The sequence below is a fragment of the Acinonyx jubatus genome, chromosome E4 (assembly GCF_027475565.1).
Source record: "Acinonyx jubatus isolate Ajub_Pintada_27869175 chromosome E4, VMU_Ajub_asm_v1.0, whole genome shotgun sequence".
NCBI classification, from domain to species: domain Eukaryota; kingdom Metazoa; phylum Chordata; class Mammalia; order Carnivora; family Felidae; genus Acinonyx; species Acinonyx jubatus.
The window spans coordinates 2905757-2922091 of NC_069395.1; the positions used below are offsets into that span (position 1 = coordinate 2905757).

General features: G+C 55.7%; 1 protein-coding gene across 7 annotated transcripts; it reads right to left on the reverse strand.

Annotated features, from left to right (window-relative positions):
* Nucleotides 1-305: 305 nt before the first annotated feature.
* LOC106983555 (Fc receptor-like protein 1) lies at nt 306-14239 on the reverse strand. 7 transcript variants are annotated; one of them, XM_027048368.2, is made up of 11 exons: nt 13589-14235; nt 10102-10122; nt 7726-7995; nt 6398-6685; nt 5964-6242; nt 4994-5107; nt 3903-3930; nt 2839-2921; nt 2563-2631; nt 2018-2049; nt 306-1101 (listed from the first exon to the last, which is right to left on the reverse strand). In XM_027048368.2, exons 1-11 carry the CDS (start codon nt 13617-13619, stop codon nt 1030-1032), a joined length of 1287 nt encoding a protein of 428 aa, XP_026904169.2. In that variant the 5' UTR covers nt 13620-14235; the 3' UTR covers nt 306-1029. The 7 variants fall into 7 exon arrangements, with proteins under 7 accessions (XP_026904169.2, XP_026904171.2, XP_026904167.2 ...); XM_027048370.2 differs by having other exon boundaries at nt 306-2049; nt 6398-6556; nt 13589-14239; XM_027048366.2 differs by having other exon boundaries at nt 306-2049; nt 13589-14237.
* Between the last annotated feature and the right edge of the window lie 2096 nt (nt 14240-16335).

A 16335-nucleotide genomic window follows, 5' to 3' on the forward strand; every position in this document is an offset into this window, starting at 1 on the left:
TTATCTGTATATAGCCAGTATATATATAGCCTTTTAAAATAGTAGATGTCTATGTAAAGCCTTGAAAATATTCCACAATTTTTAAAGGTAGGCATATTTCTAAATATTTGTATATTTACTTGCATGTATAAGAGTTTGTATGAAGAATTAAAAATATCTGTGCAGCTAAGTTTTTAAGCAACAGGCACCGTTTGTGGTGTTAGATATAGGGAAGAGCCTTAGTTTTTACATTGTATACTTTTAAATTGTTTTAATTTGTAAGAGGTGGTGAATAATTGTTTTCAAATGAAAATACAGACTCCAAATTGTATTGTCACATTTTTAAAAGGCTTGTGAATAAAAGAAGAAAACTGTATTCATAAAGCTTCTAGAAGCCACAGCAAGCACAGAACTTTGGATGTGGTGAAACTCACCAAGATTCTATCTCATTACAAATATGGTGGCATCTAGACTGGCCTATGCACACAAAATACGTCGCCAAAGTTGAGTGCACCCACAGTACGTATTTACAAAACTTTGTTTGAATTCTAATTTGGTGTCAGTGACCCCAAATGCACCGAGTGACATATTTTACACAGAGGCAGGCTGCACGCAAGTGGCAGGACTGGACGTCTGTTCTGGAGATCAGTACAGAGCCTGTCTACACTTATGAGGTGATGACACCCATCTCCGTGTGCGGCAGCCCCGTGGAGTCACTGACCTTGCATCCCGGCCCGCTGAGTGAGCTGCACTGTCCCTCCACCCCAAGATCCTAAGTTCTTTCACCCACCTTGTGTCCTCTTATAAGAAGGTAGAGCACAGTTCTACCTGTGCCTAGAAGAACCAGTAGGTATGGGGTCCTGGTAACGAGGTCCTTCCCGCCCTCGCATTCATGTTGGTTCTCTTGGCTGATTTTAGGAATAGTCTTGGGAGGAAAGCAGCTGGGTGAGAAGCACTGGAGGGCTGACTACCCCAGGATCTCTGAAGAACGTATTGGTTCTGAGGCTTAGGGTCGTGGATGGTTTCCAAAGGGCAGAATCTTCCGGAACGTTACATAGCGTCATCATAGTCCTCATCTGTAACGTTTGCCTTCTTCAGCCTAAAATAGATGGCTGAGGCATCCTACAAGCAAAGGCACATAGACAGGACCAGAGCAGGGAACACACATGGGGCCTGTGTCTTCCCCAGGCAGCCGGGGCACGTCCTATCATGACGTGCCGCGCACATGAAGCACAGCCTCTTGGAAGACCGCGGCCCTGGGCGAGCATTTTCAAAGGGCCTGCGTCCCATCCCCCCGGTGGATCCAAACGCGTAAGCCCCTCTCCCGTTCGGAGGGGCCACTGCTAGGCAGTTCTGCGGGCTGGCGTTTTTTGCAGGATTTCAGGATTTTACACTCATACGCTAAATTCAGCGTGTCACTGGAGTTTCCCAAGGACATGGGTTCTGTCGTGACACATCTGGCTTCCCCACCGCACTCAACAAAACTACAAAGCATCTACTGTCTTTGTACACACGCCGAGCTGGGATTCCCGCAATTTTCTGAGCATATTTCCGTATTATCAGTGATGTCGTCAATTATTCAGGGTTGACAGATCACTGAGTTTCAATGACACAAATCCCTCTTAGTTTAGCTTCGTTCAATATTAATTTAGTTTTCCACGGGTTGTTTGGTTAACCTCACAACACAAAGTCGTGTGTGTGTGTGTGTGTGTGTGTGGCTGAACAGTATTTCACAACAAGGATTTTCAAGGAATGGCATGTTTAGACTTGGCACGTGCCAGAGTGTAACTACAAATCATCCATGTCTCTGTGGCCAAAGGAAACGTCCACGCAAGCCTCCAAAATTCCCTTGCACAGTGACGCTTTACTGTTACAACCAAATGTTTTTATCCCACTGTGTGGGGAGATAAGGGAAGAGACAGACCCCGGAGGCATTTGGGTTTTGCTAAGTGGCCATAAGTTTTAAAGTTTGAGGAGCCCGTCGGCAGAAGAAAGAGAGACGAGCAGGAGGGAAAATACCATGGGGATTCTGACTCACCTGGTCCTCGACACGTGTCCTCGGGGGCGGTACTGTGGGAGAGAAGATGTGCGCTATAAGATGTCATTTATATTTAAATGTAAATTTTTATATGCTTTTTTATGCTACTTGTGGTGTATTGGTTGCCCTCGGTTTTTGGTCTTGCTTTTCTGCCTTTCACAAACACGGTTGCCTTGCCGTTCACAGGACAATTGCAGCCTCGTGGGGGCAGACGGGTGAGTAGGTCCCTCTGGGCATTTACACACTTGGCATTTCTGGAGCCATCAAGTATGGATGGGACAACGGCAGGTGAGCAGACGCCCGGGCCTCAGAGAGAGCACGGGGCCCCTCGAGGAGCGCAGGTCGACATCGCCACCCCCGTGTGCCGTCCGACTGGGGGCACTAAGCAGGCACCGGCACTGGGCTCTCCTCGGGGCGGCTCCCAGACCCAAGGCCGGAGCTCAGGGAGGCAGAGCAGCAGCACCGAAGCCGCTCGCGGCCCCTGATTATCCCCTTGGTTCCAGGAGGGACAAAGTCAGAGACGAATTCACTCCCTCGCGTCTCACCTGCTGGTGGCCATTCCTGCTGCGTGTGGTACACCAAAGAGTAAACCTCGTCCCCGCGTACAACATTCGCTGGAAGGGGAGAAAGCAGGCGTCGTGACACGGCCCTTTCTTCCCACTCCATGCCGACCACCCGTGGCCATGCGGACAGACCCGCCACCTGTTCACGGAGGCGGTGGCTGGGGCACAGCAGCCACAGGTGGGGCCGGCAGATGGCACCCCGTCGCCCCTTCCCCAGCTCACTCGAGCTCCTCGGGCCAGGTCATTCGGGACCCTCACCGTTTTCGTACACAGACTGTCCCTGCAGCGGGGCGGGTGAGTTGACGTAGCTGGATGCTGGTGGCACAGGGCTCGGAGGGCTCCTGCAGACATGGAAACACATGTCATCTGCGTGGGGTGGCATCCCAGATGCCCCGCACATCTCCCTCGACGGTTGTGAGCAAGACATTGAAGGAGCCAAGCCTGCTAGGGAGGGTCCTGGGCGGAATACTGACTCCTGGGGAGAGTCCCCGGCACGGCTGCGTCGCCCACGCCCTGACCTGACCCAGCAGCATGCAGCGGGTAGCGCTGGGGCACACAGTCCGTGAGCGCCGGCCCCCATCTGACAGGCTCACGGTGGTGTCGCCCACACCCGCATCGGTGCCCCTCACATCACACGCGCTCAGTGAATATTGAATGAAGCAATATTGATTCCCCCCCGACAGAAAACAGGTTGTTAGGCAGAACAAGCAGCTTGAGGAAGGGAGAGAAGAAAGTGGGCTTGTGCGTGCATGTACCCCTGGAAGAGTGCTACCCTGATCTGGGGGAAAATATCTGTATTTTCTCAGCATAAAAACAACACGGTATCAACTAAACATTGATGTCCCCAGATGCAAGGATTTAAAAAGAACTCCCCCCACCCCCCTAAACTTCTAAAGAACTTCACCAGCAATGGTTATCACTCTCTGGCTTCAATTACCGAAATGTGCCCGTATCTTAATGCCTCTGGGATACTTTAAGACCCTAGGATCCCATTTTCCTTCCTCATCGGAACGACTCACAGACCCTCAGATACCGGTGAATTGATTGAATGCATCAATTCATTGGTGAATGTGTGAAACGGGTCAAGGTAGTTTGTCGAGGGAGCTAAACTAAGAAGAATGATGCAAGGATTTAAATGCAAGTACAACGAAGAGGGGTGGCAAGCAGGTTCTCAGCTACCAGGGGGAGACCTCTGGGGCGGGGGGAGGGTGCGCAGGGTGGGTTATAATAACATGAAACAAGCACAGGAGAGAAGAGAACTCAAAACCGGGAAGATGGGTTTTTCTGCCGCGTCCGTGCACATGGAGAAAGTGGGGCCTCACCCGCGTGGGTTCCCGGAGGGACGTCTTCCTACAAGTCAAGCAGATGAGCAGACATGTCAAAGGGGGACTCTGTTCACCACTTGTTCTCAGGTGGCCCTCGTGTGGGGACTGCACCCCGGGCCACGGTGCCCCTCACAAGGCCACCACATGCCAGAGAACAAGCTGGCACTCGCTTGCACAGATCCTACGTCCTGCAGGTGAGGAGACTCCGTGCAGAATGGTCACACGAGCTTCCCAAAGATGGTTCACACCGGAGCGAGGACTTGAACCCACACCTCTGAACCCTTACACCTCCACTTCTTGTATTGTTTGCTTCGGGTTTTAACAACCACACCCCCTAATGTTGTCATGACAAGTCCTGAGAAGCAGGCACTGCCACAGCCACGTTATAGACGGGGCAACGTGCCCCAAGAGGCAGGAAAAGCTGGGCATTCAAGTGAAAACCTCACGTTGTCCCCATCTTGCTCGGCGGAGAACAGGAGTCCCGGATCAAATGCACAAATACATATGTAATTACCCGTTGTGAGCACGGCGGGGCTAACCAGCTTAGCGCCCTGATGGAGAATAATGAGAGAACACGGGCTGTGGCCAGGGGAAGCCTCTCAGAGAAAGTGATACTTAAGCTGGAAAGCAGGAGGGATCCTGCAGTGAGTGGAACACGAGGATGTGTGGACAAGCATTCCAGAAAGCGGGAAAGGCACGTGACCATGCTCAGGGGAGGAGGGGATAAGAACCGAGGCACTGACTTTACCTGGGAGATGGTCAGCAGGGCTGGGATTGCTAACCGTGTGTCTCCTCCAGGCGCTGACTAGTTAGTTTACATAGAGTTACATTTTGGTGCAAATATTAGGTCAGATGAACACAAGATATCGGGGGGACCTGAACCGATAACACGTAGCAGATGGAAGACTTGACCTAAGACACTGCGTCAGTTTAATGGGTGCTGCTCCCGTGCGGGGGGCTGGGAGCAGGTGTGCAGGCAGGGTGGCCAGCAGGGCATATCCATCCCTCCGTGTACGCGTCACCGGCCCAGCCTGTGTCTGTGAAAACAAAGGTCACGGTCACAAAATACCAGTCTCTGAAATACTAACCTAGTCTTTTCCGGAGCCCACAGCAGAATAAGGCCAGAATGACGGGACCAAGGACGCCAAGCATCCCCTCGAGGATTCCCGAGGCAAGAAGTTCTTTCCTGTCCTCCGTGGGCACTGGAGGGAGAGGTCAGAGCGTGAGCTGCTGTGCTGGACGGCTGGCCTTTGGAGAGCAGACATCCTGGCCGTGGGTTGAGGCCAAGGTCTGCCCTTCTCAGGGATGGGGCGGGGGGACAGTGAACTGACTTCTGTATCGAGGGGCCTACAGCTCTTCACACTGATGACAGGAGAAGAGGCACCAGCCTTCAAGCCTTCATCGCCTCCGTGCCCTTCAGATACACCTCCCAGGACAGCACCGCCCACAGACGCCCATCGTTGGTTGCACGATGCCAGAAACGTGGCGGGGTCAGGAGAACTCCCCCAGGAGGGAGGCAAAGCATAAGAGACTCTTAACTACAGAGAACAAACTGAGGGTTGATGGAGGGAGGTGGCTGGGGGGATGGGCTAGATGGATGATGGGCATTAAGGAGGACACTTGTTGGGACGAGCACTGGGTGTCGTATGTAAGAGACGGATCACTGGGGGTGCCTGGGTGGCTCAGTCAGCCAAGCGTCCAACTTCGGCTCAGGTCATGATCTCAAGTTTCGCGAGTTGGAGCCCCGCGTCAGGCTCTGTGCTGACAGCTTGGAGCCTGGAGCCTATTTCGGATTCTGTTCTCTCTCTGTCTCTTCCCTCCCCTGCTCATTCTCTCTCTCTCTCTCTCTCTCTCTCTCTCTCTCTCTCAAAAATAAATAAACATTAAAAAAATAATTCTACCAATTAAAAACAAGAGAGATGAACCACTGGGTTCTACTCCTGAAGCCAAGACTACACTGTTTGTTACCTAACTTGAACTTAAGTAGAATTAACACAACCTCTCCCAGGATGCTAGAAAGAGGCAGTGACCAGGACAGCTCTATGCCCTGGGCTGTACCTGTAACGTTGAGTGGCACCGCCTTGCTGCGCTGGGCCCCCAGCCCGTTGTCGGCCTCGCAGGAGTAGTTTCCAGAATGTTCTGCGGTCAGAGAGAGGTTGAAGGATGCTCCTCCTCCAGCGTGAGCTGAGCTCCTCCCCAGGGTGACATTCTTGTGATAAAACCGGTACAGGATGGGGGGAGAGCCCCTCTGGGCCTCGCAGCGAAGCTCGACCACATCCCCCACTTCGGCCGGGGCCCCGGGCCCCCTGATGGTGAGGACGGGGCGGGACACTGGAACTGAGGGAGACAGGGGGGCCGTCAGAAAAGGTCCCCACACAGGGACGGACTGGTAATCCCAGCCCATGGAGGCCCAGCCCCGCTGAACTCCCTTGGGGTGCCCCAGGGGAATGGGGAGCCCAGCTGGCGGGCTGCTGGTGGGTCGCAGAACTTACTTCTGACGGTGACGCTCACCAGCTCGCTGAGGCTGGGGCCGTAGCCGTTGTCGGCCGCACAGTAGTATTTGTCCGTGTCACTGTCCCTCACCGCCGGGATCTCAAACTTCGCTGCCAGAGAGCGCTGGGTCTTTGTTTCCAGGTTCAAACCCAGGGCCCCTTTGTACCAGAGGAAGGTGATGTCTCCTGTGCCCCTGGCCACCATGCAGATGAGAGCCAGCCTCTCTCCCTTCTGCACTTGCCCGCCGGGAGGCTGCGTCTCCAAGCTCACATTACAGACGGGGACTCCTACACACACACAATGTGACCCGGGAGGGGTGACTGTCCTGAACCCAAAGGCCTTGGGTAAAGTCAACAGTTCATGCGGTTGAATGGCTAACGTTGGGGGCCGTTTTGAGGTGGGGGGGTTCTGCCGATTTGGGTCTGCCTTGGTCCAGCGGATGCTGGCAGTGTGGCAAAGGCCATCCTGTTACCATGCACCCCCTCCCGCCCCAGGACAGTGGGGCTCCCAGGACCCTCACTCTGCAAGGCACAACGGTAAGGAGGCCATGGTGCAGATCGAAGGTCAAGCTGCTTGGGCTTGGGTGCTGGCTCTGGTCTTACTGTGTGTGCTTGATCCAAGGGCTTAACTTCCCTGGGACTCGATTTCCCGTCTGCACAGGGGAGCGGGCAACAATCGCTCTCTCCCAAAGCCGGGAGGGCTCCCTTACGTGGTGCAACGGGCCGGGAGCATGGCCCGCTGCCCCGTGTGTCTCCAGCCTCACCAGGGCTGGGCTGTGAGCGAAGGTGGGAAAGCCGGCCTTCTGGAGGTAATCGACACCCACTTCCCAGCTCCGAGGATGCATCTCGGACCGAGAATGGGGGGAGGACGTTGGCGTGTCCACCCTGACGTGGGGCAGCACGGTTCAGAGTCACAAAACACCCCCCTTCTCTTTTTCTCTCTCAAAACCAAACCCCAACCTCTCCTCCAATAGCCTCCTGTACAAAGCTTCCCCTTTCCGTGCGGCTCTGATTTCTCCCTTCTTCGTGGCTCCCGTCAGCCCCCCACCACGGCCACACATCTTGCCCTGGCTGTTGAGGGCGCTGCGGGAGCTGTGGCTCCTGGAAACCGGGGAGCCCCACTCTCCAGCACAGTGAGGGCTTCCTAAATACCCTTCTGCACGTTCAAGCGGGATTAGCAAGGATAAGGGAAGATCCCTCCGGGACTCTGACCAGGAGAGAAGCTCGGTACACCTCCATTCCTGCAGGAGCCGAGCCCCCAGTGTTGGGGGAGATCAGCCTCGTGCCCCCGCCCGTGTCTGCCCCCCACCGCAGGCCCCCGCACTCACTCTGCACCTGTATCTGGACCCTCGGGCTCCGAGTGACTCTGGCTGCCATGGTCTTTTCTTCGCACCAGTAGGATCCTGAGTCTTCCCTCCACACCTTGGGGAGCTGGAGCTCCGGGGAGCTGCTCCAGCCTGGCCACAGGACCCGGCTGTCTCTGAAGAAGCAGAACTGGAGGGGGCCGTCCAGCCTCCGTGAAGGGACCAGAACGTTGCAGGCCAGGGTCACTGAGCCTCCCTCCACGGGCCGAGAGGGCGTGGCGGTCAGGAGCAGGGCTGGAGAGAGGGATGAAACACATATGTTCCAGGGCCCAGGGGTTCAGAGTCCCCGGGGGGAGGCACTTGGTGCTTGGATAACCGCCCAGTGGGGTGCAGAGCCCATCCCGCACCCCGGCGCCCCCCGCGCAGCACCTCTTCCATCCATAAGACAACCCTTGCCTGCCACTTGGTTCTCACGCTTCGACATTTCTAGCCACGAACTAAACACACCCCTTCCGGGCACAGGGCAGGGCACTGATGACTGTGATTGGAGGCGGTGAAGCCTGACGCTTCAGGAAAAGTGAGTGGGTTTCATTCATTCTTGTAAATCAGGGCGGTCGTTTTTCTTCTGCTTTGTTCCCCTGGTGTCCCAGAGCCACACTATTTCTTCCAAGGACGGAACGTGACACCGGGGGATCTGCCAGTCAGGGAAAGGTTGAGAGGCGCTCGATGCCTTCTTTACGGATTCTCTCCTTCCCACTGGAAGCAACAGGGGCGCACCTGCCGGAAAATGCCTCACGCACGCACCGGCTCCCTTGCTCTGGGACTGTGCCCACACCTCCGTAGAAGGCAAGGTTGTGCAGAGCAATTTCAATCCGTACCTGGAGCTCAGGGATGCCTCCCTCTTCGGCCGTAAGGCTTTTCTCCAGGGGGACCACGGGTGGGCAAAGCTGGGTCCTGCTTCCCCTCACCTCCTTCTGCCCAGCGTCAGCGCCCGGGAAACCCCAGAATCCCTGAGCACACTGGCTCTTGCGACATTTGTTTGTGGAAGGCTCAGAGCCTCTGCTTTTCGGGAAAGTTTACGAATTTTCCTAAGAGAAGCCTGTCTCCCCTCACCAGCGAAAAATGCCACGTGATCTAGTTCACAGAGCGGCGGGGGCTGCTCCAACACCTGTCACCTCAAGCCTGGCTGGTGGAATGCCTCGCCTGGGAACTCAAAAGAACTCGCTCCCGACGTCGGTACCAGAATGCTTGCTCCGTGCTGGGGCCTGGACGGAACACCTGTGCGCCGGGAGGCATTTTCTGTCCTTGGAAAACTGCAGTCCCAGTGGGCCGAGGACAGCACAGCTTTTGAGCTGAGCAGAGGAAGGAATAAAAAAGGCGTCTAGGCAGCTGGGCCCCATGCTTCTGAATGGGGCAGGGCAGGCGTGGAGTAGGACCCGGACAGGGCCGTTTGCGAGGGCTGGAGCTCAGCCTCGAGCTCAGAGCTTGCCCCAGATCATTCTCGGGTGTTCCCAGAAACACCTGGCAGATTCCCGGTGGCGGGAGTTTCGTCTCTTCTGGGTGTGGTCTTGGATTTCTGCTTACGCTCGGATTGAGCCCATGAGCCCATGGCCTGAGTTCCACCTGGACGAACCTCAGAAGAGCCGTCCAGAAGGTTGGGCTGGTCCCGAACACCCCTGACCGTTGGCATCAGAGGCCTGTTCCCCCCGGTTGTACGTGCAGCCCGTGTTCTTGAGGACGCAGAAGGCCCCTTCCGGCCCCGTGGACAGTACTTTGCATAGAGGAGAGCAGTTCTGACGCCTCCTGGATGTAAACACATGTCAGTGGAAGGTTCCTTCTGGGGGGAAACTTCCTCTTCTCTTCTGGTAAAGGTAAGACTTTGGATCAGGATCAGAGTGAACGGTGGCACCGAGCAGGGTCTGGGAGAGACGTCGTGCGGGCCGACCGCTGTGGCTACAGCAGGAGTGCAGGAGGAAGAAGGCACAGTGACGCCTGGCGCGCCCGAGGCTGGGCATCCACCGTCATCGTCGCCGCGGATGGGTGGTGGCCGAGATTCCTCCAGCGCTCCTGGGGGAGCACCCAGCGGGGAAGACACAGGGGCCTTGGGGCCCCTGAGGCCGGGGGGGTGGACAGTCTTCTCACATCCGTCCGCGGCACTCTGTGACTTCCCCGTGAAACAGCATCTCCCTTCCGGAGAGCGGAGAGGACCGTGCTTCTGAGAAGGTCTCAGCAAGACCGCCCCACCCCCAGCGCAGCAGGCTCGTGTCAGGTGCAGACACTGGTCTGAACACAGGCCGCGGGGGCCCCGAGGGAGCCGCTGTCACCAGATGTCAGATAGCATCCACGGCTGCGACAAGATTCCCACAGACCGCAGAGGGGGAGGGGAAGAGAGCTACTCACCAGTTAGTTCGCAGGGCGGCGCTAGGAGAGAATTCGGGAGAGATCAGTGCAGATCTGGAGTTGGGTGGATCTCCCCCGGCACTGCCCCCTCCCCCCCTCCTCCCCCACCTTCCCTCTCCGCTTCACTCCTGCCTCTTCCTTCTCCTCTCTGCTTCCTTCTTGGCCTCCGCTCTTTCTCCCGCATTCATTTCTGATCACTGCCCCCATCCGTTGTTAGGACGCGGTACCTTCGTTGGTGACCGCACCTCCCTCTTATCCCTCCCTCAAAAGTCCAGAGGACCCTGCCCCGGCCCGGCCAACTCGCAGTGACAACGGCCAGGCTCCTGACCAACACACACACACACACACACACACACACACACACACTGTGCCCTTTATTCACCTACTTCTCAGCGCAGCAGGTCCAGAGAAGGAATTCTGATTTCCCCAAAGATTCTCTCATATCCCAAGGATTTGACCACAGTATTATGACATGATGACCAAGGACAGGAGATTCTGGGGAGATGCAGGCTCTCAGCCAGAAGGCACGGGCCTGAACCCTGGCTCTGCCCCACTAGCTGTGTTACCTCGGAGAAAATGCTTTCCCTCTCTGTGCCCTATGTTCCTTTTCTGTAGAAGGGAGGTAATACTGAACCTACTTCACGGAGTTTTCATGAGGATTAAATAAGTTGACATCTGTAAAATGCCTGGAATTTATTCCACATTCAGTAAATATTACCTCATTATCACTATCTATTTGAACCCATACTTAGTCTGACATATTTAGCCTGTTTTTGTTTTTTTTGTTTGTTTGTTTTTTTTTTAGCTTAAATGCTTATTTGAATGATGCGTTCCTCGGGTAGGAGAGTGGAGTCAACGGGGGCTGGCATGACCATCACGGTGTTCATTCATCCGTCCTACAAAGCATTTTGAGGGCCTCCTGTGCGTCACGCATTGCGAGTGGGACGCGGGTGGCCAGAGCGAGCATGACCAAGTCTTTGCTGTTCAGGGGGAGAGCGCCAATTAAAAAACCAATATGCAATCTGATTTCAGAGAGTGATCAGCGTGTAGGAAAGATAAAGGCCAGGGGCGCCTGGGTGGCTCCGTCGGTTAAGCGTCTGACCCTTGATTTTGGCTCAGGCCGTGACCTCACGTTCAGTGGGGTCGAGTCCCGTGTTGGGCTCTGGGCTGACAGCACGGCACCTGCTTGGGACTCTCTCTTTTCCTCTCTTTCTGCCCCTCCCCCAGTCACTCGTGCCTGCTCTCTCTCTGTCTCTCCTTCTCAAAATAAATAAATAAACTGAAGAAAAAGATAAAGCTGAGAAATCAGTTACAGAGTATCATCGGACAATCTTGACCATTCGAATAGCTGTCAGTTGGGTAGAAAACAGAACGAAATTAGAGAGCTGCCTTCCCAGTGTTCGGGACCAGCACCCCAGGCAGAGAAGGAGCAAATGCGGAGGACCTGAGAAGGAGTGAGCTCATCTGTGGAGGGAGGAGAAGGCAGTGCCCCTGCAGCTGAGGGAGGGGCAGCGATGGGCACTGCTGTGGTACCCACAGGCAGTCCGAGCCAGTCACGGAGGGCTTCCTGGACGTGGTGCCAGGCCTGGATTTCATTTCAGGTGTGCTGGGAGCCGTGGACAGCTCTGACTGAACTTACGCTTGTAAAATCACTCTCACGCACACTGGGAGGAGGACGGACCACCATCCTGCAGGACAAGCAGGGAGGACATGGGTGGAAACTCGGTCTGGAAGCCTGAGGATGCCGGCTGAGGCTGGGCGGCCGTTGACTGCTTGGAAGGTGCTCAGAGGAGAGACCAGCGCTGGGGAAAATTAGCCTGAGTTCAAGGTTAAAGTGGCCACAAAGCATCTGAACGGTGCAGCTGGGAAGTGAGCGAGGTGGGGGTGGGTGGGGAAGAGCCAGGTCTGGGCAGCAACCTTGGGAAAGTCAAACCTTGGGAAGGTCAGGAAACAACGGGGGTTGAGTTAGAAAGAAAACCAGCAGAATGTGGTAGTCCAGAGGCCACGGGAAGAAGCGTTTCCAGAAGAGGGAGCAGAGGACCATCCCCGGGAGGCCGAGTGCGAGGAGATGGAACCCGGGGTCCAGGCCGGGGCGATACGCAGGTGGCTGCTGGTCCCGGAGGGAACAGCACTGGGGACGAAAGACGGACGGCCGCGGCCCAGGACAGGGCGAGAGGGACCTGCGAGCACTGAGAACCGGCCGACGGTCCCAGGGCTTAGGGGCCGGGCGGGTGTGATGCCAAAGGGGTTGAGGCGCTAGAAATGTGGTGAGCGTGCTGGTGGTCACGTGGCTGCAAATCCTTCCGGAGAATCTTAGACGGCGTATCAGAAAAGCAAATCTTACTGTCCCGTCAGTTAAAAATGAGCTCAAAACGATGGCAGGAGATAAAGCAAAGCCCAGCAACGACCTAGAAACTTTGCGAAAGGCCAGCCGGAGGCCGTCAGGATGCATTTCCGTGGTTTCGGGGGAAAGACGTTATGCTGTTTGTATGTTTACGGGAATCACCCAGAAGGAAAAATCGTGCTGATGGCAGAGTGGAGGTTCTGAGGGAGCAGGAGCGCCTGGGACCCAGTGAGGAGGGAGGGCCCCTGCGTGGGGACGGGGATAGGGCAGTCCCAAAGGAGGGCGTGTGAGGGGTGGCGGGGAGATCCGAGCACGGCCGCAGGCAGGCAAGGACTTTGTCTTCTGATAGTGTTCATGTCCTCAGCGACATAGGCAGCAAGGTCATAAGCTGAGTGTGAGAAGGGAGGAGTTTGAGGAGGCGGAGAAGCTGGGACCTAGTGGTCCAGGCGTGAGGCTCAGACTAGCAGGTGTAGGAGGTCACCGGCCCTGCCAGGACCACTGGAGACGTGTGCCCTACCTTGAAAGGGACATGAGTCAATGGGACGGTGCCTTTTGTGTGAAGGCACCGGTGTGATGCGTGCAGAGAAGTATGCTGATCGGGGGCTGCTCACGAGGAGAGAGGTGCAGGTGTGGCCGGGAGCCTTGCGCCCCAGAATCTAAGGCGGGGAGGGGGCAGAGGACAGTACCTGGCAACGAAAAGTCGCTCCGGGGGTCAAAGAGTGGCCACTCGGCGGGTGTGGGGGGGTGCCCGAAACAGGGATTTTGAAAGCGAACAGTTGTTGGTGATAAATTCTAGGGTTTGATGGTAGGAATGAGGGGGCCAAGGACAGACGATAAAGGGAAAGGTGTTTAAGACAAGGAACGAAGGCCCAGTTTGTTGTATGAATTATCCTCGTAGCTATCAGCAACAGCGAGGACAGACAGAATTCACACTGGAAGGAAAGACAGCCAGCGAACGCTTCCTAGGAGGTAAAAACTGAAATGAACGTGCCCTTCAAACACCTGCCTTTCCAGTATTTACCACCTGCTGACCGACTCTGAGCTGCCGGTTGGAGGCAGAGATCCCAGCACCCGCGGGCGCAGGCAGAGGCCTCGGGAGGCACTGGGGCCGGAGCCCCGCACCTGCTCGGACCCCCTACTCACCGCACATCATCAGCATGAGCCCCAGCAGCATGAGGGCCAGGTCGGGGGCTGTCACTGGAGATGCTTTCTCATCGGAGGAAGAATCCAGCTCCGAGTCGAGAAGCAGCAGCTTGTCAGAGGGCTGCGGAAGTCACGCTGCAGCACGTTTACAGAAATAGAAGAAGAACCAGGGTGCTCCGACGGCCCTCCTCTATTTCCTGTCCTGTGGGGGCCCAGACGGGCAAAGGTGCTCCTTTCTGTATTTGCTTGACTGTCCACGACTTGAAGAGGGTGCACACCAGGGCCTCCCTATGGAGCACAGGGGGTATCTCAAGGGAACTTTCCCAGAGGCAATTTCTGACCCCGATGAGCCTTCCTCAGACCACGGTCCCGTGGAAGTTCAATGGCGGGTTTTCCTCACTGGGAAGCATGTCTCCGGGCCCACGTCTTCTCCACACACACTCTCGTTTCTCAACAGCCTGCACTGTGGCCGCTCTGGGCACGAATGTCCAAGCCAGAGACCAATGGGCCGTCACCCGGGTCCCCTGCAGCATCGGAGAACCATTGTGGATGATGATTTGTACAGAGTCAGGCTATTTGTAAGGTGCCAGCTCCCATATTTAAACTTGCAGGGTGTAGCAGTCAATGAACCAGAAACAGAAGAAAACAGAATCACAGGAAACTACTGCCTGGGTGGGGGGGATGTCTGTGAGTGAAACACAGGAAAGAGGCATATGCAAACTAGCTTCTGGGTGTTGGGGGACATTCGGCACTAGCTCCTGGCCTGGCACTTATGGTGGTGTTCCTCCCCTTCCCCAAGTCAGCGTCATCTCTGCCTCGAGCACGCAGGGGATCCAGTCCTGGGCACCCAGAGCCTGCGTGGAATTCAGATTATGGTTCGAGGAGAAGAAACCATCTTAATTTCCAACATCTCTTGAGTCTTTGAGTATCTAAGGTTAAGAAGAACCCAACAACGTGTGGGAGCAAAGCTCTTAGGGGACATGGCAAGACGCCATTGAGCAATGACATCCAAGTCTGAGTGTAGAGTCGGAAGAGGCGTGAGAAGAGAAGCAGGTGATCAGGGTGGCCAGCGAGGAGCCACCTGGAGGAAGAGGGAGCGGTGCCAGAGGCTGACCGAAGGGCCCCTGGAATCCCAGAGACGGGACAGTGCGCCCCGACTCTGTTTGCTGGCTCAGGAAAGCCTGTGTGTAGAGTTTCAGGACCAAGGCTCCACCCTCGTTGAGGAACGTGGCGTCCTCTCGGCCCAGCGTGTGAGGTTGTGTGTGTGCACACATGCTCTTTGCCCGTGCTGGGGTGCATGCCTTCACAATTCCTTCAGGAGAAAAATCTCTCTCCCCTCCTCTGCAGGTTAAGGCTGTACATGATTCGTTAAGCTCTTTCACGCTTGTATGTCTATAACATCGTTGACAGACACACACCAAGAAGGACATTTGTATGAATTATACGCATATAAACTATGCGGTTCCATGATGAGATCTGAACCCACCAAGGTTCTGATGCGGTAAACAGGGGCGAGGTCTGATGTGGAGGCAGTGAGCGAGAGGGAGCACCACCAGCAGGGAGAGGAATGTGGGAAGAACTTTGTCACGGGGGCTCCGAAATCAGGGTAAGACTTTTCCCGGGGGGGTGGGTCTGTGCTTCTCCTAGGAGACCCCCACTCTGGTCCGGGGAGCAGCGAGGAGGACACAGAGGTGGCCGGCACGTGGCAGAAAGGAGACATCTGTAGCCCTCACCCGCTGTATTGGGAGAGTGGGACTGGCCTTCTGTAGGGCAGGCTGGGACGGTGAATCTTGCATCAGCTGCTGGGCCACGGGGCCCAGATACGTGGTTGGAAGGACGACTCGTCATTCCCATCCATTCCAGACGAGGAAAATGGGGGAAGTGGGAAGACGCTTGTTTGCCGTCACTGTTCAGACTAGATTACTGCTTGCCACTAGTGGCTCCCTCCTTTTTTTAAATGTGTTTATTTATTTTGAGAGGGAGGGAGCTGGGGAGGGGCAGAGAGAGGGGGAGAGAGAGAGAGAGAGAGAGAGAGAGAGAGAGAGAGAACCCCAAGCAGGCTCCGAGCTGTCAGTGCAGAGCCCCCCGCAGGCCTGGAACCCACGAACTGGGAGATCGTGACCTGAGCCAAAATCAAGAGTCGGACGCTTCACCCACTGAGTCACCCAGGCGCCCCTTGGCTCCCTTCCCGTAAAGGAATTGCATGTGCTTTCTCATTATCAAGTGACTCACTCAAGCATCTTTGGGGAGGAGTGACGTCCCCGTGTCACTGGCTCCGGCTTGGCTCTGAGCTGGCCGGCGGGTGTAAGTGCGCGAGGCATGGCCGCATGCGATGGGACCCTGGCCGCGGGCGCACGGTGTCTCTTGGCTGCCCTTTGACACGCTTTCCAGCATGAGAAGACACAGGGAATTCGAGCTCAAGCCCAGCTGAGCCCAGCAAAACGTCAGTCGGCTGGGCAAGAAGTAACCATCAGCGGGGAGCCGGCGACATCGCTGTGGCAACAGCCGCAGGAGAGGCTGACGCGGCTCCATGACAGATTCGTGGCCGGGCACCAGCATGCATTCTCACCTTCATTTATCATTTCATCTTCGAAGTGGTGTCACTCACCTATTTACAGACCGCTAGGGGTACGCCTCCAAGGGTCCTCGTGTTTCCGTAAACGGGAGAAACTTTCTTCACTGTACCTCAGGGAGAAAATTACCAAGGGGATGTGACTTATCTGGCCGATAAACCCAGGAGCAGCAGC

Excerpts from the sequence above, each read along its gene's own strand:
- LOC106983555 (XM_027048366.2), bottom strand. The coding sequence starts at position 13,619 with ATGCTGCTGGGGCTCATGCTGATGATGTGCG. Across the intron at positions 5,108-5,963 it reads GGTGCCACTCAACGTTACAG|TGCCCACGGAGGACAGGAAA; the intron begins GTACAGCCCAGG and ends CTCTCCCTCCAG. Across the intron at positions 3,931-4,993 it reads TGGGCTCCGGAAAAGACTAG|GAAGACGTCCCTCCGGGAAC; the intron begins GTTAGTATTTCA and ends CTTGACTTGTAG.